The following is a 23,400-nucleotide window of genomic DNA, read 5'->3' on the forward strand; positions in this document are numbered from 1 at the left end:
TCTCTGTGAGAAGCAATTGGTCAATATTCATGATTATCAAGTTGATGGGTTAAGGTACTTTCTACAAAGAGGTTGGAAAGGGTCCAATAGAATACCGGGACTCACAACATATACGATATGTTCAAGTCCCTTGAAGTAGTCATTGTATCATATACCTATACTTAAATTGTATCCAAGCGTTCAATTTATCCATTGATACGGCTTGTCTCTTCGCCACCTTCAGGTTGCTTGTAGATTCTAAGCCGAGGATGTAGGTACAGCTTAATATCTACAACCATTGCATTTGATACTCGATCAGTAGTTGAATTCCTTGTAATTCTAGTCATATCTCGTCAAAGATAAAACCATCCATTTCAAAATTTAAAATCACATCGTGAGGAATCAAGCTGTTAAAATGAGAATGATATGGTTCGACGTACGGGCGCGAGGCAGGAGCCATTGCCGACGTGACCATCGCGCCTTCCTCTTTCCTGCGCGCCTTCCCCAACTTTAACCTTTGACCTTCACAACCACCACTTCCAACATGGCACCCTCAGACTCAGACTCCTCATCATTATCGTCGGCACCGCCGACCGACGACGAAACAGCCATGGAGGTTGACAAGCCTTTAGGCATCGCGAAGTATTTCAAGAAGGAGTCGTCGACTCCGCCACCCAAACGAGAGCCGTCACCACCGCATGAATACGTTATTGCGGACAACCCAAGTATTCCTGTGAGTTAGCGCTTGGCAGAACTATTGAATCTCTATTTTCGCGTCAACAGACACGTCCACCACGCGTTTACCTCTTTCGATGACACGTTTGCTAAACTGTCGCAATATTTAGTTCATCGTGATGTTCCGCGCGCGGTTTGATGAAGCCTTCCCCAAGTCACTCCCACATTACGGCCCTCAAGATATCGAACGAGGAGCTGTAGACAACCCACCCGGAGACTATATTGAGCGACTGCTTTGCGCATTGCTGGGCCTTGTTTTGAACCGCAAGAAGGATGTTGAGTATGGCCGCCACCCAATGCCCAATCCCGCGCGGCATCCTTCAACACATGCGCTTTGGATCGCCGCCTGTCAATTGATTATAGCAGCAATCGCTAACTCGATTTCTCGCTGATGCAGGCGAAACCACTATACACGGCCGCTGGAGGAGGCTATTCAGACACATCAGTCACAGTGGCCCAAGCTATGGGCAGGCAAGAGTCCCCTCTCGGGGGGTCGCAGCTTTGCGACGATGGAGCCGGAAGAACGTGTATGTTGCCACATCATTGGCAAAACATTGAATTTTGATACTAACACGGGGTTCTCTTAGATCGAGCTTCTGAGATCCTTGGCTCTTTGGTCCCTCTCGTCATCCGATGCGATCCAAGCCAAACTGAAGGAATCCTATAAGCAAGCCCGCCATGATGATGACCTCAACCAGCCTTTGTCCGTTCAACCATGGGGTCGCGATAGCTTGAAGCGCCGATACTGGCTGATTGAAGGCATGGATGATACCCACTTTCGTCTATACCGGGAAAGTAACCCCGCCCTCAAAAACGTTAGTTGGTGGAGTGTTGCTGGAGACATCCCAGAGTTGCAGTTTATTGCCAATCGACTGCAAGAAGAGAAAGGCACAAATTCCAAGAAGCTCTGCGAGAAGATCCGGAATGCGATTCCCCGCTTCGAGAATTCAGAAGATGTAGGTTGATAACCTAGAACAGAAGACAGGGCTGGATTGACCATTTTCTCTTAGAAACGCAAGCGTCGCGACTACCGTCTTGCGCGCAAAGCTGCATTCGCCCGCCCGGAGCCCGGATTCTCTTTGTACGAAGGTCGGACCCGCGGGAAGAAGACAAAGTATACATACTCCGACGACGAAGATTTTCTCTCGGACGAGGGCCCCTCTAGGCGTTCCGCTCGCAATACTTCTACTACCGTGACGCCGGCTGAACCGTCTCGACCTCGTTATACCGCCAGTGGACGGCAGATCCGGTCCCGTGCCGGAGGGCTTTATGGAGAGGCTTTGCTGACTGGCCAACGCGAAGATTCCGAGGACGAGGACGAAGACAATACGAGGCCGCAACGAGCTCGCACATCTACCTATCCTAATGGCTACTCTGGTTATGCGGCGGGCGACATAGAAGATGAATCGGACGGCGCATCGAATGAAAATGAGAGTGGAAATGATTGGAAGGACGGGGACGACGATGAAAACGCCATGGAGGGAGACGATGAAGGAGAACATATGAGTGGCGATGAATCAATTGTGAATGGAGAACCGCATAGCCTTGTTGTCCAGCTTCGGTATGGCAAAGGCAAAGTGCCGTCTAGTCCTATTCCAGTCGATGAGCCTCCTCCTGACCGACGCGCTTCCCAGAATGAAATGATTAAAGTCGAAGTACGGACAGCTTCATCGGCTTCCGTATCACAACCCCGCCCAAGCTACGCTCCAGAGTCCATGTTGAACCCGTCGGAACCAGCACAGCCAGCACAGTCAACCGAGACGCCCTCATCCGTTCCCCTTGCACCCCTACCTCAACAGGCAGCTTTGGCAGCATCCACTATGCCGGTATCGACCGGACCCCTGGCTCCAAATGCTCCAGCTCTTGCCCCGGCCGACCAGCCCAATATCAACAATCTAACCGAGTCAAATGGCTCGATTCGTCCCAATTTTGGTACGGAGGGCCAATCTGGAGACGCGTTGCCCCAAACATAACCCACTAAAGCTGAAATTCGACTGGCTAAGCGTATGGGTCTTGCATGCGCTTGAAGCAGACCTTTACCAGATGATTCCGGCTGAAATCAAGGTTTACTTGGAATGGGATTGATAGTTGCTTTGTAGCTGCCTTTTTGGGTTGTGAATAGACTTGGAAAGATTCCAATTGAAAATGATACCGACTTTTCTAGTATTGATTGATACCATACTTTTGTAATGCTATTGCTATAAAAGAAACGGTAGTGCCAGTGTATAATGTACAATTGTTTTTCGAATGTGAATGAGTAGTACACGTATTTTTGATCGAAGATCAAGAAAAAAGACCTAGTCTAAGAGGTGGGATATCGAACAGAGGCTTCACCCAATAAGCCATGAATCAAGAAAATACCAAACGCCTTTATGATGATGCTAGTGGAGGGGAGCAGGTCATGGTCCGTCAAGGTCCTGGCCATGCTACCAAGTCAAAGCCATGGCCTATCAATCGGACCCTGCGTTGGAAAATTGAGCCTCGTAGAACTGCAAGAACTCCGGCACCGTTAGTTCTATATGTTCTGTCAAAATGGGCTGCAACCCTAGGAACGGGGAAAGGGATAAGCTTACATCTCCAACTTGCTCAGCCAGCTTAGGATCCTGGGACCATTTCATAGGAGGTAGCTTCCAGTTGTTGACATCATACCACCACCTGCGGATTCGGCTGCCGACAGTTTGGCCGCTGAGCGAGGCGGTGCGATTCCAGAAGCGCCACCCTGAGAGCGCGAGAGTCCACACCGTGCCTTGAATGAGAGGGAGGAGAACCTGGATAGAAGGAAATGCTATTAGATAAATATATTCTTCAGGCCGTTGATCTCTCATCTCTCCCTTCTCTCGGAGTTCTTATTTGCTCCGCAGCATATCTTACCTGGTCTCTGACAGTGATCCACGCCACGCGGCCCCAGGTATCGGCGTCTCTGATACTGGCAAGATAGCTCTGCTCAAAGCGAAGGTCTGGCAGCGGAGGAAGCGTCTGACGCCGGCGTACAGGACGAATGACCCGGCTGGGGTCAACAAAGTCCGATGGGAGGCTGCCAGCGTCCGACGCCGGACCAACAACAACGGGCTGTTTCTCCGAGGCCGCGGTAGGGGGGTTGATATCGTGAGTCGGAGAAGGATTCGAGCGGATATGTCCCGCCTGAATCGTCTCTGAGATTTCCATTGCAGGGTTGGACATGATGGTGGGTCAATGGGATATCGGGGATTAGATCTGGATGTTTGGGGAGGTTGCTGGAGCCGTCCACATACTAACTGGTCTGGGCGCGAACCTTGGAGGTCTTCCGCCCGGCAGAAAGATGCCCCTCCAAGCCCTCCAAGGTTGCTGGGCCCTCATCTTCATCCCCTTCCCCTCAATTCACTTCGATCTTTAATTTCTTCAAAATGGCTGCTCCCCAAGGATACCCTCTGCTCGCTCTTGAGAACCCTCTCCTCGGTATGTGATACGTTCACCTTTCTGGCCGAATTGTATAGATTGCTGACTTTCCCCAGACATCCAGGCTCGTGGGTATGATGGGACTTTTCTATCAGGCTGGGTCTTATCGATATAGATTGCTGATTAGTTTTCCCTAGTGATGCCGCTTTCCTTGAGAAGTATGGCCTGAAGCCCAACGATGCTATCCTCGCTGAGGAGCAGCACATGGGCATCTATGAGGACCTCCTCGCCCGGGACGCTAAGCTGATCCCCGGTGGTGCCGCCCAGAACACTGCCCGTGGTGCCCAGGTATGGAACTTTGCTGTTCCATTGATTGAAGATTTTGCACAAAAGAGACTGACGAAATGTTAAGTACATGCTCCCCGAGAACTCCGTCATGTACATTGGCTGTGTTGGTAAGGACAAGTACGGTGACATCCTCAAGAAGACCTGCGAGGAGGCCGGTGTCCACACCGAGTACCGCGTCGATGAGAACCAGCCCACTGGCAAGTGTGGTGTTGTCATCACTGGCCACGACCGCAGCATGTGCACTCACCTCGCTGCCGCCAACGAGTACAAGATTGAGCACTTGAAATCGCCCCACGTCTGGTCTCTCGTCGAGAAGGCTCAGTTCTACTACGTCGGTGGCTACCATCTGACTGTCTGTGTCCCTGCCATCGAGGCTCTCGGTGAGGAGGCCGCTGCCAAGAACAAGGTATGTACACCCAATCGCTGTGTGGTGCGAGCAATTATTCACACATAGATACTCCAGGTCTTCATGCTCTCCCTCTCTGCTCCTTTCATTCCCCAGTTCTTCAAGGAGCAACTGGACACCGTCCTGCCCTACACCGACTACACCTTCTGTAACGAGACCGAGGCTCGTGCCTACGCTGCCAGTCACGAGTGGGGTACCGAGGACGTTGTCGAGATCGCCAAGAAGCTCGCCCTCCTCCCCAAGAAGAACACTCAGCGTCCTCGTGTTGCCATTGTCACCCAGGGCACTGAGCCCACCGTTGTCGGTATCGCCTCCGCCGACGGCAGCGTTGAGATCAAGCAGTTCAACGTCCACGAGATCTCCAAGGACGCCATCAACGACACCAACGGTGCCGGGTAAGTACCATCCCATCTTAAACTCAATTGTCCTTGACTAAAAGTGGAATCAACAGTGATGCTTTCGCCGGTGGCTTCTGCGCTGGTGTTGTCTCTGGCAAGTCTCTTGAGGACAGCATTGACATGGGTCAGTGGTTGGCCAGCAAGAGCATCCAGGAGCTTGGACCTTCGTGAGTTTTCCCACTTGATGACCCGGGCTGAAAGTGCTTCATGCTAACATCGATACGTAGCTTCCCCCCCCCCAAGCAGACCTACTCCCGCTCTTAAGCGGTGACGATTCTCCAACATTAAAAGAATAGATTATGAATGAAGATTTTCAACACATAGATCGACCTAGCGAGGAAGATCTCGGCGCAGCTCAATCCCAAACAATTGGACTGAACATGCGCCTTTCAACCCTGGATGATTCAACCCTCTATACCCAAATTTCCTTTTCTGTTCCTATACATCGAGAAAAACGACTTAACGTCAAAAGATCAAGGCTCTGTCCTTTGGACATCCTGTCCACCTTTCTACTTTTCTACTCTTATTCTTCCGTTGTCCCTTTACAAAACACTTAACGTGATTAAAGCACCATGATAATATCGGGGATGGAAATCTGGTGGCCGAATGAACGGATTCTCGATGGATCTCGTTTTCAACAACGACATAACGAATGATTCAAGATAAATGAATGTTACAATTTGTTTAATTGATGGCTTACGGGCATTGAAGTAGCACTATCTATACTAGTTTACTATATGTTTCAAGGTTTGGCCAAAAGAACTTGAAACTGCAGACGAGGAACTTTACGATGTTCATTGGATACGGCCCACCCAATAGCTGCCTTATGCCATTCATCCATCCATTCTATCCGACGAACTCAACAGTAAAAAAAAACAAAGGCTATCAAAAAAGGTAAAAAGGGATTGCTTGAGAAATGACAAATTTCTTCGCATGAAGGGGGGAAAAAGACCAAAAGTGAATCCATGGGACGAAACGTGTCCTCCAGCATAACAAGGGGGAGCGGTCACTTTCCAGGTCTCGACTGCGCACTATGTCGCGTGTTGAACGCGCAGACAGCCCAGAGGCATTGCCCTTCTCGGACAAAAAGAGAAAGAGAAAACAATCAAGTGAGAAGGTACAAGACACACTCAGGGCTGCCAGAGAGGAGTCGAGAAAGATCAGATGCCCTGAGCCATTCCCCCGAAGAGGAACAATTGAGCTTCGAAATCATTGGTGTGTATGCGTTACTGGGATAGAGTGATTATCCAGAGGACCATTGGATCGCAATGACCAGAGCCGACTCTCATGTTCAGAATGCAAAATGGAGTAGCTAACTTAGTATTGTTTCGCATGTGCACTTTGGTGAGCTGTGTTAAAACGGCGTACATATGCCATGATTGGAGGGAAGGTCTAGCTGCGTGCTGGGAGGGTTTTGATGTTTCTCACTCAGATAGCTGATTCGAGGATGCATGGCCTGTAGATGCTTTGTGTTATCTTTGCATAGAAGCATATCTACTTCTTGATCAGCCTCCCTGCCCACAAGGGGGAGTTTGCCCAACGGCTCCAAGTCGAGCAGCAGATTTGCGGTGGTCGCCGAAACCTGAGCTGAAAGGCCCGCCGCCTGCTGGGAGACCGCTTCCAATAAAGGCTTCGTTGGCCCATGTTTGATTTGGCAACCCGCTCGAGCTAGGTTGGCTGGGAAACGAAGAGTAGCTCATGCGGCTCAAGTTATTGGCATCCCAGTTACCTGGGACGGATTGAGGAAGGGTCGTTGACAAATTGGTTGGGGGGGATCCATGAGGAAGGCACCGATCCAGCCGGGTCAAAGAAGCCAGAGGATTGAGTCTGCGCCATCATACTTTGCCGGAGAAGATCATTTCCAGTCTGGCCTTGAGATGGTGATCGATCGGACATGATGACATTCGGGGGTGCCATGGGATGCATTTGAGGCTGTGGACCCAGGCCAGGAGGCGTGCGGGGAGATGTACCCTCTCTCAGTGGCGTAGGCGACGATGTGTTCCAGATGCTGGGCATTCCAGGTACAGCCGGAAGTGGTGAATAGGACTGAGAAATTGAAGCGCGAAGGGACTCCGCTGCACCGGGATTGGGAGGGCCAAGCCCAGGAGGTGGAATGGATGTTCTAAGTTGTGGCGTAGGCTGTTCAAATGCGAACGCACTCATCGTGGACACCGCTGGAGCCGAAGGCGTGGGCATGTCTCGTGGCTCATTTAAGAACGCATATTGGCCGGACATATCGGGCGCATTTTCGTAAGTGTCAGACTCAACCAATCGCTCCACATCTTCCACGATACGATGCATGTTGGCCGACATGGATGCTGATGCAGATTGGGATCCACCAAACATGCTGTGGCCTTCAGCGACAGAATTCGAATCTGGAGCCATGGGAGGAATATCTCCTCGTTCGATTATCGGGGTCGAGAGGGCCTGCTGATGGCCATGAGGACTTGAGAAAAACTGGGCTGGCAGTCCGTCTTCTCGGTAGAGGAATGTCTTCTTGTCTTCATCGTCAATCAATGCAATTGGAATTTTGTTTCCCACGACTAGGTCAAGGCCATCTATGACAAACTCGCGGATTCTGTAGAGCATCTCCATGTTTGGATGACTTCTCTCGATGCCCGGATCATTCATTCGCGGTTTGAGCTGACCATTCGTGCCGATATACCGGCGGGATGTGGCTGCTTGATCGAGAGGAACAAATCCAAGACTCTCTTCATCATCTTCGAGAAGATAGTCGATTTCCGGGAGCTGCGCGACATCAAAAGTAGATGCAAGAAGAGTTAAGGTCTCTGCGTAAATCTTCCAAAATTCCTGGATTTGGATTGAGAGCGCCGAATCCTTCTCATCCTTCTGTGCAACGAGGAATTCATTGGTGACAAGGAGCCAAGAGCTGTATTGTCTCAACGCTGGAAGAATTCGGCGCGCAACCACGGTAATCTTGTCAGGTCCGTTTCTAGCGGTTAGGGTATCTTTGCTGCTAGTACTCGAATCTTCAGCTGCAAATCGCTCGAGTTCAACGAGAAGAATTTGTAACAAGGTGAAGAAAGTCTTCACATTGATTCGTTGGAAAAACAGGGGCGCGCTTAATACCGATTCTTCATGCGATCTAGCTCTGGCAAAGTCTTCTGCGGCAATATTGATAAGGCAGAATTTCTGGAGTGTCCCTTCAAGAGACCGTTCACGGATTTCGACAGCGAGCTGGCTCATGACCTCACTCTCCAGCTCGTCATGCTCCGAGAAATCATCTCCTTTGTAGCACTTTGCATGAAGATAGACAAACCAGGGAGCGAGAGCTCTGCCCGGGATTCCGGCGTCCTCGGGACGAATCAGCTCCTTCTTGGCCCATAAATTCATAACCTTTTTGAATTCGATTTCAAGGTTACCCTTGGCAGGGTGAGGGTTTTGGGTTGAAAGCGCTCGGTAGAGATGATAAGTCGCCCGAAAATGATTGCCATCGGCGAGGGCGATCACGGCCAACTGGTTATGTGACGCACCAGAGACGGGGTATATCACGGAGGCTAGATCATAGTATCCAGTTGCGGGTCCCCAATTGCGGTCTTTACTGACGAGCTCGGTTTCCCGGTAGCGGGAAAGATCGCCGAGGCGTATGAGGGTCGCATGGCAAGATTGAAGGATGCGCTTGTGCAGGTCGGGGGTTACGGGAACGGGAGGTTGTGCGGACAAATCTAGAGGGGTTTCCGAGTTAGTTCTTGTGTTGTTTCGTGCAGCGCACGATAATGGGGAATAGACGATTCATACTCTCGAAGTTGAACTTGCGCGCGACCTTCTCCAGTTCGACGATGCCGCCGAAATGCGATGAAAGGTGTTGGATGTAGCCACGGTAGAATCGTTGACTAGACTTGATGAAGTCCAAGTAGTGCTTCTCAAGCTTTCGTCTCTCCACCGGCTTTTTCCTTACGTTCTCCTCGCGGTACTGTGTCAATCGGACCGGTCAGTTCACTGGGCCTGATATGTTATCCCGCCCTCATCCAGCGACACTCACGCGAGAAAGCAACTTGCGAAACCGATTGTTCACTTTCAGATGCGCTTCCCACAAGCGACTCTCGACATCGGTGTCGCGGGCAGTATCAAAGTCAAGCAGAATAGTATTCTGACATATGGTGCGAAACCTGTAGAGAGAGTACTGGCATTAGACGAGTTGGGCCGTAAGTGCTGGGAAGTGTGCGGCGTTGACTGACTCGGATAGAAAGTGTGAGATTTCAGCGAAGGTGGGTTCTTTTTGGGTGAGGCATCGCATCAGTTCGCTTTCAGAACTGAGCGCGGTCCTATATGCGATCGATTAGATTCAGTCCACAGTCCACATCGACCATCTCCGACTTCCGGAGGGTTGGGCGAGGGAGGAGGGGAGGGGGAAAGGTGTTAAGTTAAGGTAGAACTGACTTCCACGCATCCTTGAAGGATGCCATTTTCCCGTGAAACCACCGTAGACCGCACCGGTCAGATGGCTACAGCGACAACAGATGAATGCAGGAATGGTCGAGCCATCGGGGCGGGTGTCAAGTTGAGGCAGGAGATTATCGAAAGGAAAAAGCGCGATGGAGTACTTCGGCGGAATTGCCCCTGGGGTCGACGCTGATTGGTGGGAGGCTTCCACAATGCTTTTCCTTCGCAACACATCTTTGTCTTTTGATGTGAATGAATGTGATCCTTGCATGAATCGGATTCACCTTTCCAATCTTCTTCTTTGTTCTTATCTTTTCTTTCCCAAGTTTCCTAAGCTTAGGACACCGAATGGGTCCTCAATAGTGCCCTCGCCGCGCTCTGCTGCACTGAGCCCCGCCAAGTGGATCGATCACATATCTACCGTGCCTGAAGGAAGCATTGCATCGTAACAAGGCTCGACACCGCAATTATGTCCAAACGTTCTCGAAGCCGTTCCGAGTCACGCTCACTTTCCCCTTCTACACACTCAAGGCCCTCAACTTCCGATCTCGTTACTCCAATGGAGCGCAGCAAGATTATCCATGGTGAATCGGCCCCCATCGTCGAAGCCATGCATTGCGCGCTACCACCTCATCGCGAGACCTTGTCTTTCGCTTCACATGAAGACTACGAAGTGCATTACCGACAGGCACATGTCAATCGCTGCGCGGAATGCGGTAGGAATTTCCCAACAGGCCATTTTTTGAATCTTCATATCGAAGAGAACCATGATGCTCTCGCGGCAGCCCGGAAAGCGCGAGGGGAGAAGACCGTGAGTGCAATAATTGTAGCGGGATTGAATTGATATGTTCGGTGGATAATGTACTGATGATCAAATCTCATGCCGGTTTAGTATGGCTGCTTCATTGAGGATTGCGAGCGAAAATGTTCTACCCCTCAAAAGCGACGACTCCATCTGATCGACAAGCACATGTTTCCCAGGGTATATTAGATCTCATCTGAAAGATAATTGTATTTCGGACTAATCGATTATGAAACAAAATCTAGACCTACAATTTCTATATCATTAACGATGGAATCGATAAGCAGACCTCTCTGCTACGACCTTTGAACAGCAACCGGAGGCGCCTCTCCACTGCATCCATCTCATCTGCCCAAGAAGGAAGGCTTCGACGTCGCAGTTCAGTATCACGGGCAAATCCACCTACTACAGTTCCTCAAGAGGAAACCAATGACATGGAGATTGACGAGTTAGAACGATCCATGTCAGCCCTCCGGTTTGTACCTGCAAGTGTGATGAAAAATCGACCGAAGGCGCCTCAAAAGCATTCTTGAGGCAAATGGCTTATGATATAATCACTGAAGCATTCTAAAAGCAATACTATTCAATCAATCAACGATTTGACTAGTACCTAGGTATCTAATCAAGATTTTAACTGACAAAATTCACACTTCACTGTTGTAGATATTCATAGATGTACTAGTAGTAGCCGCTGAATTTTCAAATCATCGCCATTCGAGGTATCATTAAGAAAGAAGCAACAGCCAGAATAAAGATCCCGTCTGGAGATCCACTCCCAGGGCATATACTTATATACAGATCAAGCATGAAAAGTTCGTCCATCCAACCTATCCAAACCAACGCGTCCCAAGGCTTTCAAGCTTGCATTTACAAAGAGAAACTCCGTGAGATATCATGTCCAACCAAAAAAAAAAAGAAAAGAAAAGAAAGAAGTCACAACGTCATTAAAGATGCTACGTTAGTCCAGAGTGAACTATTCCGCAAAGATGCCACTCGCATTTTTGCCCGCGCGAAGTACTCCAAAACCAGCAATTTTGAGAGAAGTATACTTAGTGTTCCAGAAGGTCCGCATAAGCATCTAGACTTGATCCAACCAAGTCAACAATGGCCCAGCTAGTGTTACCTTTAAATGTCCGGGCCCAGACACGGACAATGGCAACACTGAGCTGGCGAACCTTGAATGGGTTCGCCATGAAGTCAGGATCTGGGGCTCCTGGTGGATCAACAGCCATGTCGGTTTCATCCATCATGCTCTTGATCCACGAGAGAAGTTTGCGCTCGTGCTCAGATAGCCGTTGCTCTGGCTGTGTCGCGGGAATGGCCAGCAGCCAGCGACTGAGCAGGAATGCGCATTCCAGACTGCACAAGGAGTGTTGGATACTCCAGAAGAACGAGTGTGTCCTTGCGACGAAATCAATTCCTAGTCGGACGGGGATAGAGAGGGCATGAGCCGAGTGCAGCAATGCCATGATCAACCTTGGGCTTCGGACGATCGGCGGCGACTCAATAAGGGCACCTGCGATCTGCGCAGGGTCCTGGGTAATGAGGTGACGACAAGGACCCAGATCAACATGCAGTCGAATATATGCCAGCCCCAAGAGTGCAGTAGAGGTAAAAGCAATGGGACCGGCAGGATTCTGAGGGTCGATGCTGGATTCAGGCGTGCGTTTCCACAAGGCTTTCCAAGCACTCAGAGAGTTATCGAGTACGTTGAGATCATCCTGCCTTAAACTGGTACCGTTCATAGTTGGGGCTGACAGGCATAGCTGTCGGGCAAAGAATATCTGCTGGATAACAGCATGGATGAGGATGTAGTTGCCCAAGGGGGATATAGGAGCGGAAGGGAAGGATGTAGATGATCTGAGGAAGAGACGGGCAAATGCTTCTGGGAAAGAGACATCTAACCCTTGTCGGGCACGGTGAAGTCGTCGCCACTGTGCTGAATTGGAGGCCTTCCACAGGTCATGCGAACAGGGCATATTGAGCTTCAACTCTCCGTTGAGGATCATGGGAGGTATGTTGTACATGATCGAATGAAGATTGAAAAAGCAGTAAACGATCAGTTTCGTCCGTCTATTTCCCTCTCTTCGAACCCACTCTTCCCAGCTAATAGGTTCAGGCGTGGGGGGGTGGCTCAGACAGGCCGTGCTCCCGAACCAGCCTTGCTAGTGTGCTTTGAAGCGAGAGGATCTCTCGCAACAGCTCTGGTTGCCTCTCCCAAGAAGCAAACACAGTGAGGAGTAAAAATGTCCGAATCACTTCCATGTGCGCATCTGAGTCGTCTGGAGTATAGATAGATGCGTTCACAGGAGGATTCGGCATATGATGGGTTTGAAATGGACTACTCGCGGTGTTGGAGATAATCGAAGATCCACGCGAGTTTGGAAAATTGGAAGGTGGAGAGATATAGTTCCATGATGGCTGTGGTACCTGTCTGCTGTCCCGTCGGCGAAGACGTTCCAACAAAATGGCTTTAGCAGCGTGAAAAAGGTCTATCCCCGACCGTTCTCGAATCGGTAGTGCGACCCAGCAGCTGCCGTGGCTAGAGTGAGCTCTGGTGAACATTTGGCAATTGAAAGTGTAGGAACATGTACGAAGGGCAAATGTTCATTCAATCCGTTGATGTATCCAGCATAAAACCGAGATAATGCATGACGAGATGGCGGCACAAAGCCCTTGGGAAGAACGAAGGAGAATTCTTCCAACTTGGAGACGAAAATTTGGCGATCAGCATTAGTGATGTCCCATGCTGGACGTGCGCTATCATCCGAAAGGCCAATTCGATCTTCCATCTCGTGGGACTCAGGCTGCAGCGATGGCAAGCGAGATCCGAAATTAGAAAACGAAGGTGGGTCATCTGCCTGAACTCGCACATCACCCATAAGATCAGCACCAAGACGTGCAGATGCCGGCGTATCCCGGACTTGCGGTTTCGAGTCGATAGAGAGACTCGGCGGCAACATGGGCTCTTCAACTGAGGAGAAGATCCCCGAGTCCCAATCGGATGATAAGCCGACACTTTCCAAAAATACAGTGAAATCTTGAACGGGGTCTCCAAGATCCGTAAGATCGAGAAATGATGGCTCTACACCATAGTTGTCGGTGATGGCTCTCTCTGGAGGTGGGGGAAGAGGTTGGGATGGGGTGTCGATTGTATGCGAGGATTTGCGGATGGAATCCAAAGTCTCTTGTTGACCTTCCAAGGCAACATGACTTGCGGCGTGCGATAAGAGGTTCAAGTCGTAACCCCAAGAGGGATTGAAGTGGGTAGTCTCGACTATAGGGGGTGGTTGGACCTGGACTTCGGGAGGTGGAGGGGGGACTTGGGTATGGACCGGGATAGCGTCGGCCAGCTCTAACATGCGTGACTCATGATGGGCGGGTTGAATGATGGACGACTGAATTGGAATCTCATGGTGGTTATTCTCGGTTCCGTTATGCGTGCGATGTTCACGACCGGCCGCACTTTCGGCTGGATGGACCAATCGCTCATGTCGCACCAGAAGGTCACTGCGAATAGCAAAGATATCAGCGATTGGGTGATTGGATGAGAATTATGATCAATCTTACCTCCGGGCAAATGACTTTGAGCAGATGTCACATGAGAAGGGTTTCTCTTTGGTATCTGTTGTCCTACATTAGGGGAAGGAAAGCGACGACAGGTTGAGAGGGGGTTACTCAACGGGTGCGGAGATGGCGTTGGAGATGCTCCAGGCGAGCAAACGATCGGCTGCAGTATTCGCAAGAAAGGGACTTGCGGTGAGTGGCACCCTTCTTCTTGACTTTTGCCTTCTCGTCATCCATATTTGGGGTTCGGGGTTCCGTCTGGGGGGAAGAGAGGGGAAAGAATTCGAGGCCCAGCGCTGAGCGGGGAAAGAAAAAACTGTGGGGTTTGGCACCAGTGAGGGGAGACGGAAGTCACGTGGCGGTATTGTCCGGCTGTGCCTGAGCCAGCGATTGGGTCGGAACAGAAGGAGGGGGTTCGAGAGATACTAGTAACTTGTATCAGACGAAGAGATGGAGAAGATGCAGAGATAGATTGGGATCGAGGTGGGCTGGTTGGAGCGGTCTGCTGGAGGGTGACGGGGAAGAGGCGTGGCTGAGACGGGAAGGGTTAAATGGATTGATGGAGGAGGAGTAGATCTCATGTACGCACTTACCGGAAAGGTCACTAAAGCCGACAGCCGATATCTGAGATAGTGTTTGAGACGTTTATTTTCAAGTTCAAATAACATACACAATCGATCATCTTCAAGTTTAATACTTGAATACTAATTTGTCCGCGGAAAACCAAGGAGAGAAAATAGGGCTTAGTTCCATGGCATCGAAAATGGTATGTATACTACTTTAGTGAATCCAAAACATTGGAAAAGATAGAATGCACCCGAGTCTCAATACTAGTATATCTCAACCTTGGAAGTTTTAAGTAATATACTAGTAGTTTGCTAAATCGTGTACTAATAGTACATTTCCAGCCCCATATAGTCTTGCAATGATTCTATCCTTTCTGAGTGTGGCTTTCTTTCCAGGGCATTGACCATTCAAGTTGGAGTCCCATCGTCCCGAATACGTTCGTCGCCCCTCGGGCCATGGTACAGGGCGAATTTAATTCTGAGAATTGGCAACTTGAAGGTATCAATGCAATTCTAAACCCATACTACATGGAATGGCCCAAAAAAAGTGAGATAGAGATACAATGCTAGGTACTACCTATTGTTGAACTCTTGTTCATTATTTTTATTGGATGACTACCTAAGTAGATATACTAGTATTAAATTAGAAGTATTATAACTAGAAGTGGAATGGGATGGTTCGTGTACAGTTTGCTTCATTTCGAGTTGAAATTGTGTTTGCACTTGTTTTCCGTGACATCAAAAAATGGTCGATTGAACAGCCATAGAAAATCCTCAAATTTTAAAGCTTAGAGGACGGCAATCAGGCCGAGTAAACCAGCCGCACCAGCAAAGCTCATGGCGACACTTCCAGTGGCGAGAGGAGCACCGCCAGTGGAGGTGGAAGACGCATGAGTGGAAGACGCAGCGCTGGAAGCAGTGTTGGAAGCGGAATCCGACGACTTAGCATCCGATGTGGCGGTGGTAGAATCAGTGTTGGAGTTGGTCACAGTGCTGGAATCGGCACTAGAGTCGGTGCTGGACTCGGTGCTGGACTCAGTGTCGGCAGTCTGGGTAGCAGTGGCAGAGGCAGTTCTGGCAGAGCTGCGAGAACCAGTGGCAGTAGCACCGCTCGCGCTCTCATCAGTGGCAGTAGCGCTTCCGAACAGGAAGTCGTCACCATTCTCGGCAGCAGTGCTAGCCCAGGCGATAACACTGGACGGTAGTGCGCTGTACCAGTCGGGGTAAATACCGGCCGAGGCCTCACTCAGGAAAGCGGACTGGGAAGCCGGGTCCAGGAGATCCATATACCAGGATTGGGGGATAGCAGTCGCCAACACGGTCAGAATAGAGCTGGGGATGTTTGCGAGGGCATCGTTAATTTCATTGTTCAGCTCATCGTTCAGTTCGGCATCCATCGGGTAGGAATCGGAGATGTCGGCAGTGTCGGTGGCAACGGGGTTGGCCAGAACGGCCGGGGCCAGCATAAGAAGTGCGGTAATGAATTTTGAATGCATTTTGATAGAGAGATTAGATCTGTTTGAAAGGTTCAAGAAGTGAGGATCATGAGAACGTTCAAAGGTAAGAGAAAGGAATAGTGAGCTAGTAGAGAAAGGGTGTCGAGCCCCAAATATAAGAGTACGGAGTAAGATCCCGGAACTCAGCCTCCATTGAAAGAGTTTGGGCGCAGGGTCCAAGCCCAGGCTGCTCACCTCCACTGGTTAAAGTCTCGGCCCCAGTAACCCATTCCGTCGGTAGGCAGACTCATCTTGGGCAACATTGAACAATGTGGCTATTGGGAACTTTCCCACCTGCCACATCAAGCGACACGTGCCTGTCAGCCGCCACAGAGCCGCAATCTAGCCAGTACTGTACACGTCGTATTACCAGAGTAGGAGACCCGTTCAATTTTGATTTCAGTTCCAGGGATCATCATGATCACCTCTATACAGATCTATTATTGGGTAAATATCAGCTTACATAGTTGATGAGTTATAATTTAACTACTAGTATATGACCGGCTGGAAGATTCAAGGTTTAGTTCCTCGAAATTATAGGTATACCACTGTATTGAAGAATTTAGGTGCTAGTACGGAGTACTACTAGTGGAACTTGCCTTCACTGGCCCCTTTTCGGAAATAAAAATTTGACCTCACTTTGTATCCACAGGGGACCAGGCAGACTTCCCTGTTCTTGGCTCTCTTCGTCGCCCCACCAAACAACAAACATCTACACATGACGGAGTATGTACACACTCCGTGCACTTTGAGAATCATCATTTGACCTTCAAACTTCTAAACCCCCAGGAATTGCAACTTCTACTAACCCCCCCTAGGTCTATTTTGTTCACTAACAGGACTTAAATTCATGACCCTTAAAGATGGCCATCGTCTTTCGCCCCACGCCTGATAGGTGCTCATTGGCTAAAAACAGACGACATCATTTCAAGTATCGATCGATCTGGAGGTAAAATACAGTGGAGCTGATATACTATGTGACCTGATCATTTAGATGGAGACTCCGAAGGTTTTCCTTCCCAGGGTTCGCTTGTGTGGGTGGGTCTGGGTGACAATAACCCAGGAACCGTTTTTTGGCCCGGCATTTTAGCGCAAAATAGTCTCAATGATGTCTCACCTTCTAGAATTCCTAATTCTCTGGCCAGGCCAAAGACTTTGTGCGCTAACAATTTGTCGTTTTTCGATCATACTAGCCCCCCCCCCCACAAACTGAAATGACTACTGGTAGTACTTTTTAGCTGCGACTCAAATCGACTTTTTAAAGAGGGTCTCAGCAGATGCGACTCTGCCAAACACCCAAACTCAAACAACTCAAACCTGCCTGATTGAACAGGTACTATAAGGCAATAGTAATGCTTTCCCATCAGCATCCTGAAGATGCTCCAAATATTCAGGTGATTCAATTAACTTTTCACCAAGCATTGGCATTGGTCAAATTTAAAACCAACATTGTCTCACCTGCACTGGGCCTTATCTCGCTAAGATTCCTAATGGGCCATGTCCATGGAGTGAATCTATCCTATCAGTCGCGGTGTGAGGATATGCAAGAATGATAAATAGTCTTTTCCAGAGTAATCATAGACTTGGATACTCGCAATTTGCATTTTATGGGCATCGACTTGAATCCAATAGATTGGTGCGGTCAAGTCATATCTCCTGGACCTCGGAAAGAATCAATTCCAAAGTGGCAAAGCTCCTGATGTACTACTAGTAGAAAATTATCACTATGAAGTTTATGAGTGGGTCTGGATTGGTGCTTGAGGTAGGTAGTGTGAGTCAATTGTGTATTTGCTGCTCAACCACCTGGGCAAAGGGAAGACATCGATCTCGTTTTCTGATGATCATTCCGGTTCAAATAATATCGCTACTTTAGAAAGAGTTGCCTCTCAGAATGGATCAGAGGAGGGATCACGACTCACTTATGCCATAGGAGAGAGCGGGATTACGTTGGCCAGGGTACTGCTTAATATACGCGGGCCCTCTACTCTGCTACACCAAAAACGCTTCAGGCAGTCCCTCGAGTCCTCACGGCATCACACGATAATTAGTAGACTCAAGCTTTTGCTGCAAATCAAAACGGAAGCGGAAGAAATCAACAAATATCATGTCTGGGAAGCTTTGATTGGGGTATTAAGGAAACAAGCAAGTGAGCGGTCAAGTTATTGCTCGACCATCCATTCTGTTGGGAAAATGGAAGACGATAATTTCCTAAGCTTGGATTCGGATTCGCTGTGGGCCATAAAGCACTCATTCGCTCTTTGCGTCCATACTACGAGACAGGAGGAGCTGTTGTCGCATAAGCCCCACTCCGACAATTCCCTGGGTATTTCTTTTCTAAAATAACTTAAACCCAGCCAGTATCTGACTCTGATCCCCTAGTCTATGATTCGCACGTTTTTTTTTTCGCTATTGCCCAGGCGATGAGGGCATGTGTGCGATCATAAAACACTAGTAAGTAGTGCCTAGGTAATTTTAAACCTTGGAAACTTCAAGCTCAGTTCAAATTATTATTTCAAGTTCCTCATACTAGTAGTATATATAATACTTAGAGATTTAGATCTTCAAGTCATCTTCAAGTCGATTATCGCGTGAAACCAACTACTAACTACTACTAGTTACTAGTAGTAGTTCGTAAAGCTCTTTTGATAAGACTCAGAGCCTACAAATAGCTTCTTGGGATTATATGAATCCGTCTCGTAGAAATTGCCAGACACAGTTGCAATTGAGTAGCTATGATGTGCCCGAAATCATGAAAATGCATGCGGTAAGGCGCGGTAAACAGGCTCCACCGGTGCGGAGAAGCTACATGAAGCCACATGAAGCCACATGGACCCTCTCCAAAGGGGTGAGGGGGAAGAGATGATTCGGGGATGATAAATGCAGTCAACAATATAGCCGTGACCAGAACTGCACAGAAAGTGATTGACGGCTGTCGGATCTTACTTTCTTTCCCATCGATGAGAATGGAGACACATAGTTAGCGTAGGGCAACTATAAAGTTGAAGAAATTGCGTTCAAGATTCAGTTGATGAATTAGTATTCAACTGGCTCCCGCAACAGACTCGACATCAACAGCATCAACGAATGCCCTGTTCAGCATCTTTGAATGTCCATGCCTCTTCAAACCTTCCTTTTCTACAGTTCATTATACCCATACCTCAATCCACCCCAATATACTGGGTGTTTATCATCGGAAATCTGCTTCTGTTAGGAGCCTAGGCCTTCCACTTTAGTATTAATCAATCATCCCTGCTGCTCGTATCCCAGACCGTCTAGGACATCATGACGTTGAGCTGGGTGAATGGGATATCTGGACCGAGATCCCTATGAGTGGAAGCGGATTTGTCTCATTCGCAGGGCGCCACACGGCACTATTTCCATTCTAAATTTGTTCAATGGGCGAAACCACGGAACTCTGTTTTTTGGCCACACCTATCGGCAAGATGCAACTGGGTCTCAGTGAGGACCGACTTCAGATCCGCTGTTTCAGCAGTGGGGCCGGGGCCGGAAAGTCACTTTGGAAGATTCCCTTTGACGATTGAATTGAAAAGTTGGACAGGAAGAAGAACGGTCTGTCATGAACTATTGAATTGAGTGGCAAGAACAGCGTCCGAGCTCGCGTTGTGGCATGTAGGACAGAGTCGCAAGGGATGAGACGTGACACCTCCGATGGCCATGAAACGCGTGGGGAGGCTGAGACGACGGTGAGCAGCCCCTTGATGGAGTTGTGTCGTCTAGTCGTCTCAGGTTTCAGCCAACAGTACAAAACCTGCACAACCTGCCGGACTTAGGTAGAGTTGATCGAATTGGATTGGATCGTATTTGTTGCGGTGGGGAGTTTGTCAGAGTTTCCATGAGATAAACGCCCGATCTCGACCACACTAAGTGGCTCCCTCCCCGATCTCCATCTTCCCCCCCCCAAAAAGCTCAGACTTCGCGATCGTCCCCTCCGGCCTTTGGGAACAAAGACGTCTTTCATTGTGCCGGTACGCAATTTCTTCCTTCGTCTTCTTTCTGTTGGTATTCCCTCCATAGTTGGTGTGTATCTGTGTTGGTCAGCCTTGGCTCGCTCTCAGACCCCCATTAACGCTTCGACGCCCAATATTCGCTGTTCACTCTTCACTGGTTCCAAAGAGTCGCGCGAACTGACAGACTCAACAATCACAGGCTGCCTCCCTTCGATACTATGTGCTGACCCCCGCCATCCTCCGACGACTTCTTATTGAACCCGGCACGACAAGCTCTTACCCGCAGGCGGAGGAAGGGCTCTTGCGATCGAACTCAACCCCATATCGCTCAGCCAGAGATCAAGAAGCAATAATTCGGACAAAGGCTGGACTCTCACCAGCTCGCCTTCACGATGCTAGCTTCCCAACCGCAATATTCGGCCTCCCTAGGCATGCCTGCCGCCCAAGCCTCTACAACCACCTTTCACTCGACCTCCCAAAGACCTGCAACGGCGACAAAAGTGACCGAGGGATTTGGATTCACCAGCCCGACCAAGTCCGAGTTTTCGGAGGGACACGATGAACAACTGGGTGTCCGGTAAGCTATCAAATTGGATGGAGCCTGGGCGAATGAGAGGTTTTCTGACTTCATACAGGGCCTGGGATGAGAAGAAGGTGGTGACATGGCTTCACAGCATTAAGTGCGGGCAATATGAGTCGCTCTTCCGAGGTAAATTTTCTTTTGACTCGCAGAGCAATTCAGGTGGATGCTGATTTCTTAAAGCAAACAACTTTAACGGTGATAATCTAATCGACTGCGACCAAAAGATTTTGCAAGAAATGGGTATAAAGAAGGTGGGCGACCGCGTGCGCATCTTCGTCGCTATCAAGCAGCTTCGGAACAAGACCATGGTCGACCCTAGACAGAAGAATATGGTAACCCGCGAACCCCGGTCCTCTAATTCTTGCCATCTACTAACCTCTCATAGAAAAAATTGGCGGCTATGGAAGCTGCAGTTTTGACTGAAAGCACTCGCTCGGGTCTTGGTAGCGGTCGATGGTCTCGGGATGGATACAAATCTTCCTCGCAGCCTGCTTCGCCCCCGGTTGATTCAGATCGGACCTGGCGGAAGGATGGTTATCTCACCAGTGGCTCTGGGTCTGGACGCAACCCAAGCACTCCAGGTGCCTCACATCCACGAAATAACAGTCTTGATGGCCTTACCATGGGTCCTCTTCCACAAAATAGCCCTGTCATCCGTGTTATCTACACCGGTGGACAGACTAAAGTGCTCGATATCCGAAACAGCAGAACTCCGGAGGAGGTCATTATATCAGTCCTGAGGAAACTGCAGCTCCCAGAGCACCAATACCGAAATTACTGCTTCTATGTCTTGGACGGCCTAGAACCAGACCTGTCTAATTGCCGGAAACTCACCGAAACTGAGCTCTTGCAGATTTGTGATGGCGTGAACAAACCTGAACGTGGTCGTTTAATCCTCCGGAAGATCCATGCCGGAGAACCAGACCAAGACGAGCTTCGTCGTGCGTCCCAGCTTGCCTACGATGAAAGCAAGGTCACTCATGAGAACGCGATGAATAAATCCAATTTCCGGCAAAAGAACAAAATCCAGCAGCTCACGGGAGAACCATGGAATGTCATCAATACCAAACAACCAGTCTCTCCTGTGGGCCCTAGGCATCGTCCATCACCCACTCCAGGTGACCAGAGCCAACACTCTCCAGGCAGCGAGCGTAATCCCGTGGCTACGAAGCTGCGGTCATTCTTCGGCCAGAGACCTCCAAGTGAAATGATCATTCACGAACTTCAATCGTTTTTCCCCAGTCATGATCGTGAAGATATCGCAAAGACTGTGCGCAGGTCCCAGCGCTATAGTCGTTCAGCGAGCCGCTTGAGTGTTGTCAGTAACTTCAGTGTTGCTTCAAGCCTCAAAGATGCACCACCCCTCCCTCCTCTCCCTCCTATTCCACCTATGCCCAACATTGCCGATTCATGGTTCCAGCCGCCCCAATCTGGAGCGCAAGCGGCACGCGCCTCAAGACCTCCCTCACTTTCCAAGTTTAATTTGCCTCACACTTCATACCGCGATTCTATTGCCTCGAGTTCTCTTCAACCCCTTCAAGAGGAATCCCCCACCGAGCCGAATCGCAAATCCTACGTCTCCTTCGAGAGCAGCTCCGATGAGCCAAATCCCTCCCGCCAAAGTATGCTGGATGAGAGCATGAGTGTCGCAGCTACGGATGGTGATTCTTTCAATGAAGAGCGTATGAGCGTCCTGATTGGCGAGGGCGAGGGCGGAGGCGAAGAAGGCGAAGAGGGTGAAGAAGAGGACGATGCAGGCTTGATGGATGACTTCCTGGCAGGCAACAACTTTGCTCCCAAAAACTGGATGAAGGGTTCGCTCATCGGTGAAGGTTCTTTTGGAAGTGTCTTCTTGGCTCTCCATGCTATCACTGGAGAACTCATGGCCGTTAAACAGGTCGAGATTCCCTCGGCCACCCAAGGAACAGAATTTGATAAACGCAAAAACCTCATGGTCACTGCCCTCAAACACGAGATTGAGCTCCTGCAGGGGATGCACCACCCCAACATCGTCCAATACCTAGGCACCGGCACCGATGACCAGCATCTCAACATTTTCTTGGAGTATGTGCCCGGTGGTTCCATCGCTACCATGCTCAAGCAATACAATACTTTCCAAGAGCCCCTGGTAAAGAATTTCGTCCGACAAATTCTAGCCGGTCTGTCGTATCTGCACAGCTGTGACATCATCCACCGAGACATCAAGGGAGCCAACATCCTCGTCGACAACAAAGGCGGCGTCAAGATCTCCGATTTCGGTATTTCCAAGCGCGTCGAAGCATCCGCTGTTCTCGGCTCTCGAGCCAGTACCGGCGGTGGCAGCGCTGGGCACATGCACCGGCCTTCCATGCAAGGTAGTGTGTACTGGATGGCACCAGAAGTGGTGCGTCAAACGGCGCATACCAAGAAAGCCGATATCTGGAGTCTGGGCTGTCTCGTCGTGGAAATGTTCATCGGCGCTCACCCCTTTCCAGACTGCAGTCAGTTGCAGGCCATCTTTGCTATCGGTAGTAACAAGGCTCGCCCTCATACTCCAGACCATGTTAGCGAGGAGGCGGGCGAGTTCCTTGATATGACCTTCCAACACGAGTATGAGAAGAGACCCAGTGCAGATGAACTTCTGAAATGCAAGTTCCTGGCTATGCCAATTACGTGATGCGCATCTCGTCTCTGAGGCCCTATTCGTTATGTTTCCCCTTGATGTGTAAGATGGTGATTGTTTGAATATTGGGCTATCTTGGGGGCGCTTCTTTCGGCTACTAAATCGATCGGA

At 49.6% G+C, this 23,400-nt stretch overlaps 9 protein-coding genes across 9 annotated transcripts; 4 read left to right on the forward strand and 5 right to left on the reverse strand.

Annotated features, from left to right (window-relative positions):
* Positions 1-523: 523 nt before the first annotated feature.
* N7533_010064 (uncharacterized protein) lies at positions 524-2,687 on the forward strand (the record flags this gene model as incomplete). The annotated part of the gene is made up of 5 exons (XM_057106714.1): positions 524-712; positions 825-994; positions 1,112-1,241; positions 1,302-1,670; positions 1,725-2,687. The coding sequence occupies 5 exons, from the start codon at positions 524-526 to the stop codon at positions 2,685-2,687; spliced, it is 1,821 nt and encodes a 606-aa protein (XP_056955931.1).
* Positions 2,688-3,164: 477 nt separating this feature from the next.
* N7533_010065 (DUF1770 domain-containing protein) lies at positions 3,165-3,894 on the reverse strand (the record flags this gene model as incomplete). Its single annotated transcript, XM_057106715.1, has 2 exons — positions 3,165-3,482; positions 3,586-3,894. The coding sequence occupies 2 exons, from the start codon at positions 3,892-3,894 to the stop codon at positions 3,165-3,167; spliced, it is 627 nt and encodes a 208-aa protein (XP_056955932.1).
* Positions 3,895-4,097: 203 nt separating this feature from the next.
* N7533_010066 (adenosine kinase) lies at positions 4,098-5,505 on the forward strand (the record flags this gene model as incomplete). Its single annotated transcript, XM_057106716.1, has 7 exons — positions 4,098-4,149; positions 4,206-4,221; positions 4,287-4,437; positions 4,502-4,843; positions 4,901-5,238; positions 5,295-5,408; positions 5,469-5,505. 7 exons carry the CDS (start codon positions 4,098-4,100, stop codon positions 5,503-5,505), a joined length of 1,050 nt encoding a protein of 349 aa, XP_056955933.1.
* Positions 5,506-6,746: 1,241 nt separating this feature from the next.
* On the reverse strand, positions 6,747-9,668 carry N7533_010067 (uncharacterized protein; the record flags this gene model as incomplete). Its single annotated transcript, XM_057106717.1, has 6 exons — positions 6,747-6,918; positions 6,971-8,927; positions 9,001-9,175; positions 9,245-9,371; positions 9,441-9,527; positions 9,643-9,668. The coding sequence occupies 6 exons, from the start codon at positions 9,666-9,668 to the stop codon at positions 6,747-6,749; spliced, it is 2,544 nt and encodes an 847-aa protein (XP_056955934.1).
* A 446-nt stretch (positions 9,669-10,114) lies between these two features.
* Positions 10,115-10,980, forward strand: N7533_010068 (uncharacterized protein; the record flags this gene model as incomplete). Its single annotated transcript, XM_057106718.1, has 3 exons — positions 10,115-10,456; positions 10,538-10,627; positions 10,693-10,980. The coding sequence occupies 3 exons, from the start codon at positions 10,115-10,117 to the stop codon at positions 10,978-10,980; spliced, it is 720 nt and encodes a 239-aa protein (XP_056955935.1).
* Positions 10,981-11,496: 516 nt separating this feature from the next.
* Positions 11,497-12,474, reverse strand: N7533_010069 (uncharacterized protein; the record flags this gene model as incomplete). The annotated part of the gene is made up of 1 exon (XM_057106719.1): positions 11,497-12,474. One exon carries the CDS (start codon positions 12,472-12,474, stop codon positions 11,497-11,499), a length of 978 nt encoding a protein of 325 aa, XP_056955936.1.
* Positions 12,475-12,562: 88 nt separating this feature from the next.
* On the reverse strand, positions 12,563-14,251 carry N7533_010070 (C2H2-type zinc finger protein; the record flags this gene model as incomplete). Its single annotated transcript, XM_057106720.1, has 4 exons — positions 12,563-12,918; positions 12,951-13,957; positions 14,018-14,072; positions 14,131-14,251. The coding sequence occupies 4 exons, from the start codon at positions 14,249-14,251 to the stop codon at positions 12,563-12,565; spliced, it is 1,539 nt and encodes a 512-aa protein (XP_056955937.1).
* Positions 14,252-15,368: 1,117 nt separating this feature from the next.
* On the reverse strand, positions 15,369-16,076 carry N7533_010071 (uncharacterized protein; the record flags this gene model as incomplete). Its single annotated transcript, XM_057106721.1, has 1 exon — positions 15,369-16,076. The coding sequence occupies one exon, from the start codon at positions 16,074-16,076 to the stop codon at positions 15,369-15,371; it is 708 nt and encodes a 235-aa protein (XP_056955938.1).
* Positions 16,077-20,436: 4,360 nt separating this feature from the next.
* N7533_010072 (STE11 family mitogen-activated protein kinase kinase kinase) lies at positions 20,437-23,283 on the forward strand (the record flags this gene model as incomplete). The annotated part of the gene is made up of 4 exons (XM_057106722.1): positions 20,437-20,621; positions 20,680-20,753; positions 20,808-20,959; positions 21,013-23,283. 4 exons carry the CDS (start codon positions 20,437-20,439, stop codon positions 23,281-23,283), a joined length of 2,682 nt encoding a protein of 893 aa, XP_056955939.1.
* Positions 23,284-23,400: the final 117 nt, after the last annotated feature.

Source organism: Penicillium manginii, assembly GCF_028828005.1.
Source record: "Penicillium manginii strain IBT 31320 chromosome Unknown utg000007l:1.0-2284322.0:1.0-2285126.0, whole genome shotgun sequence".
Lineage (NCBI taxonomy): Eukaryota > Fungi > Ascomycota > Eurotiomycetes > Eurotiales > Aspergillaceae > Penicillium > Penicillium manginii.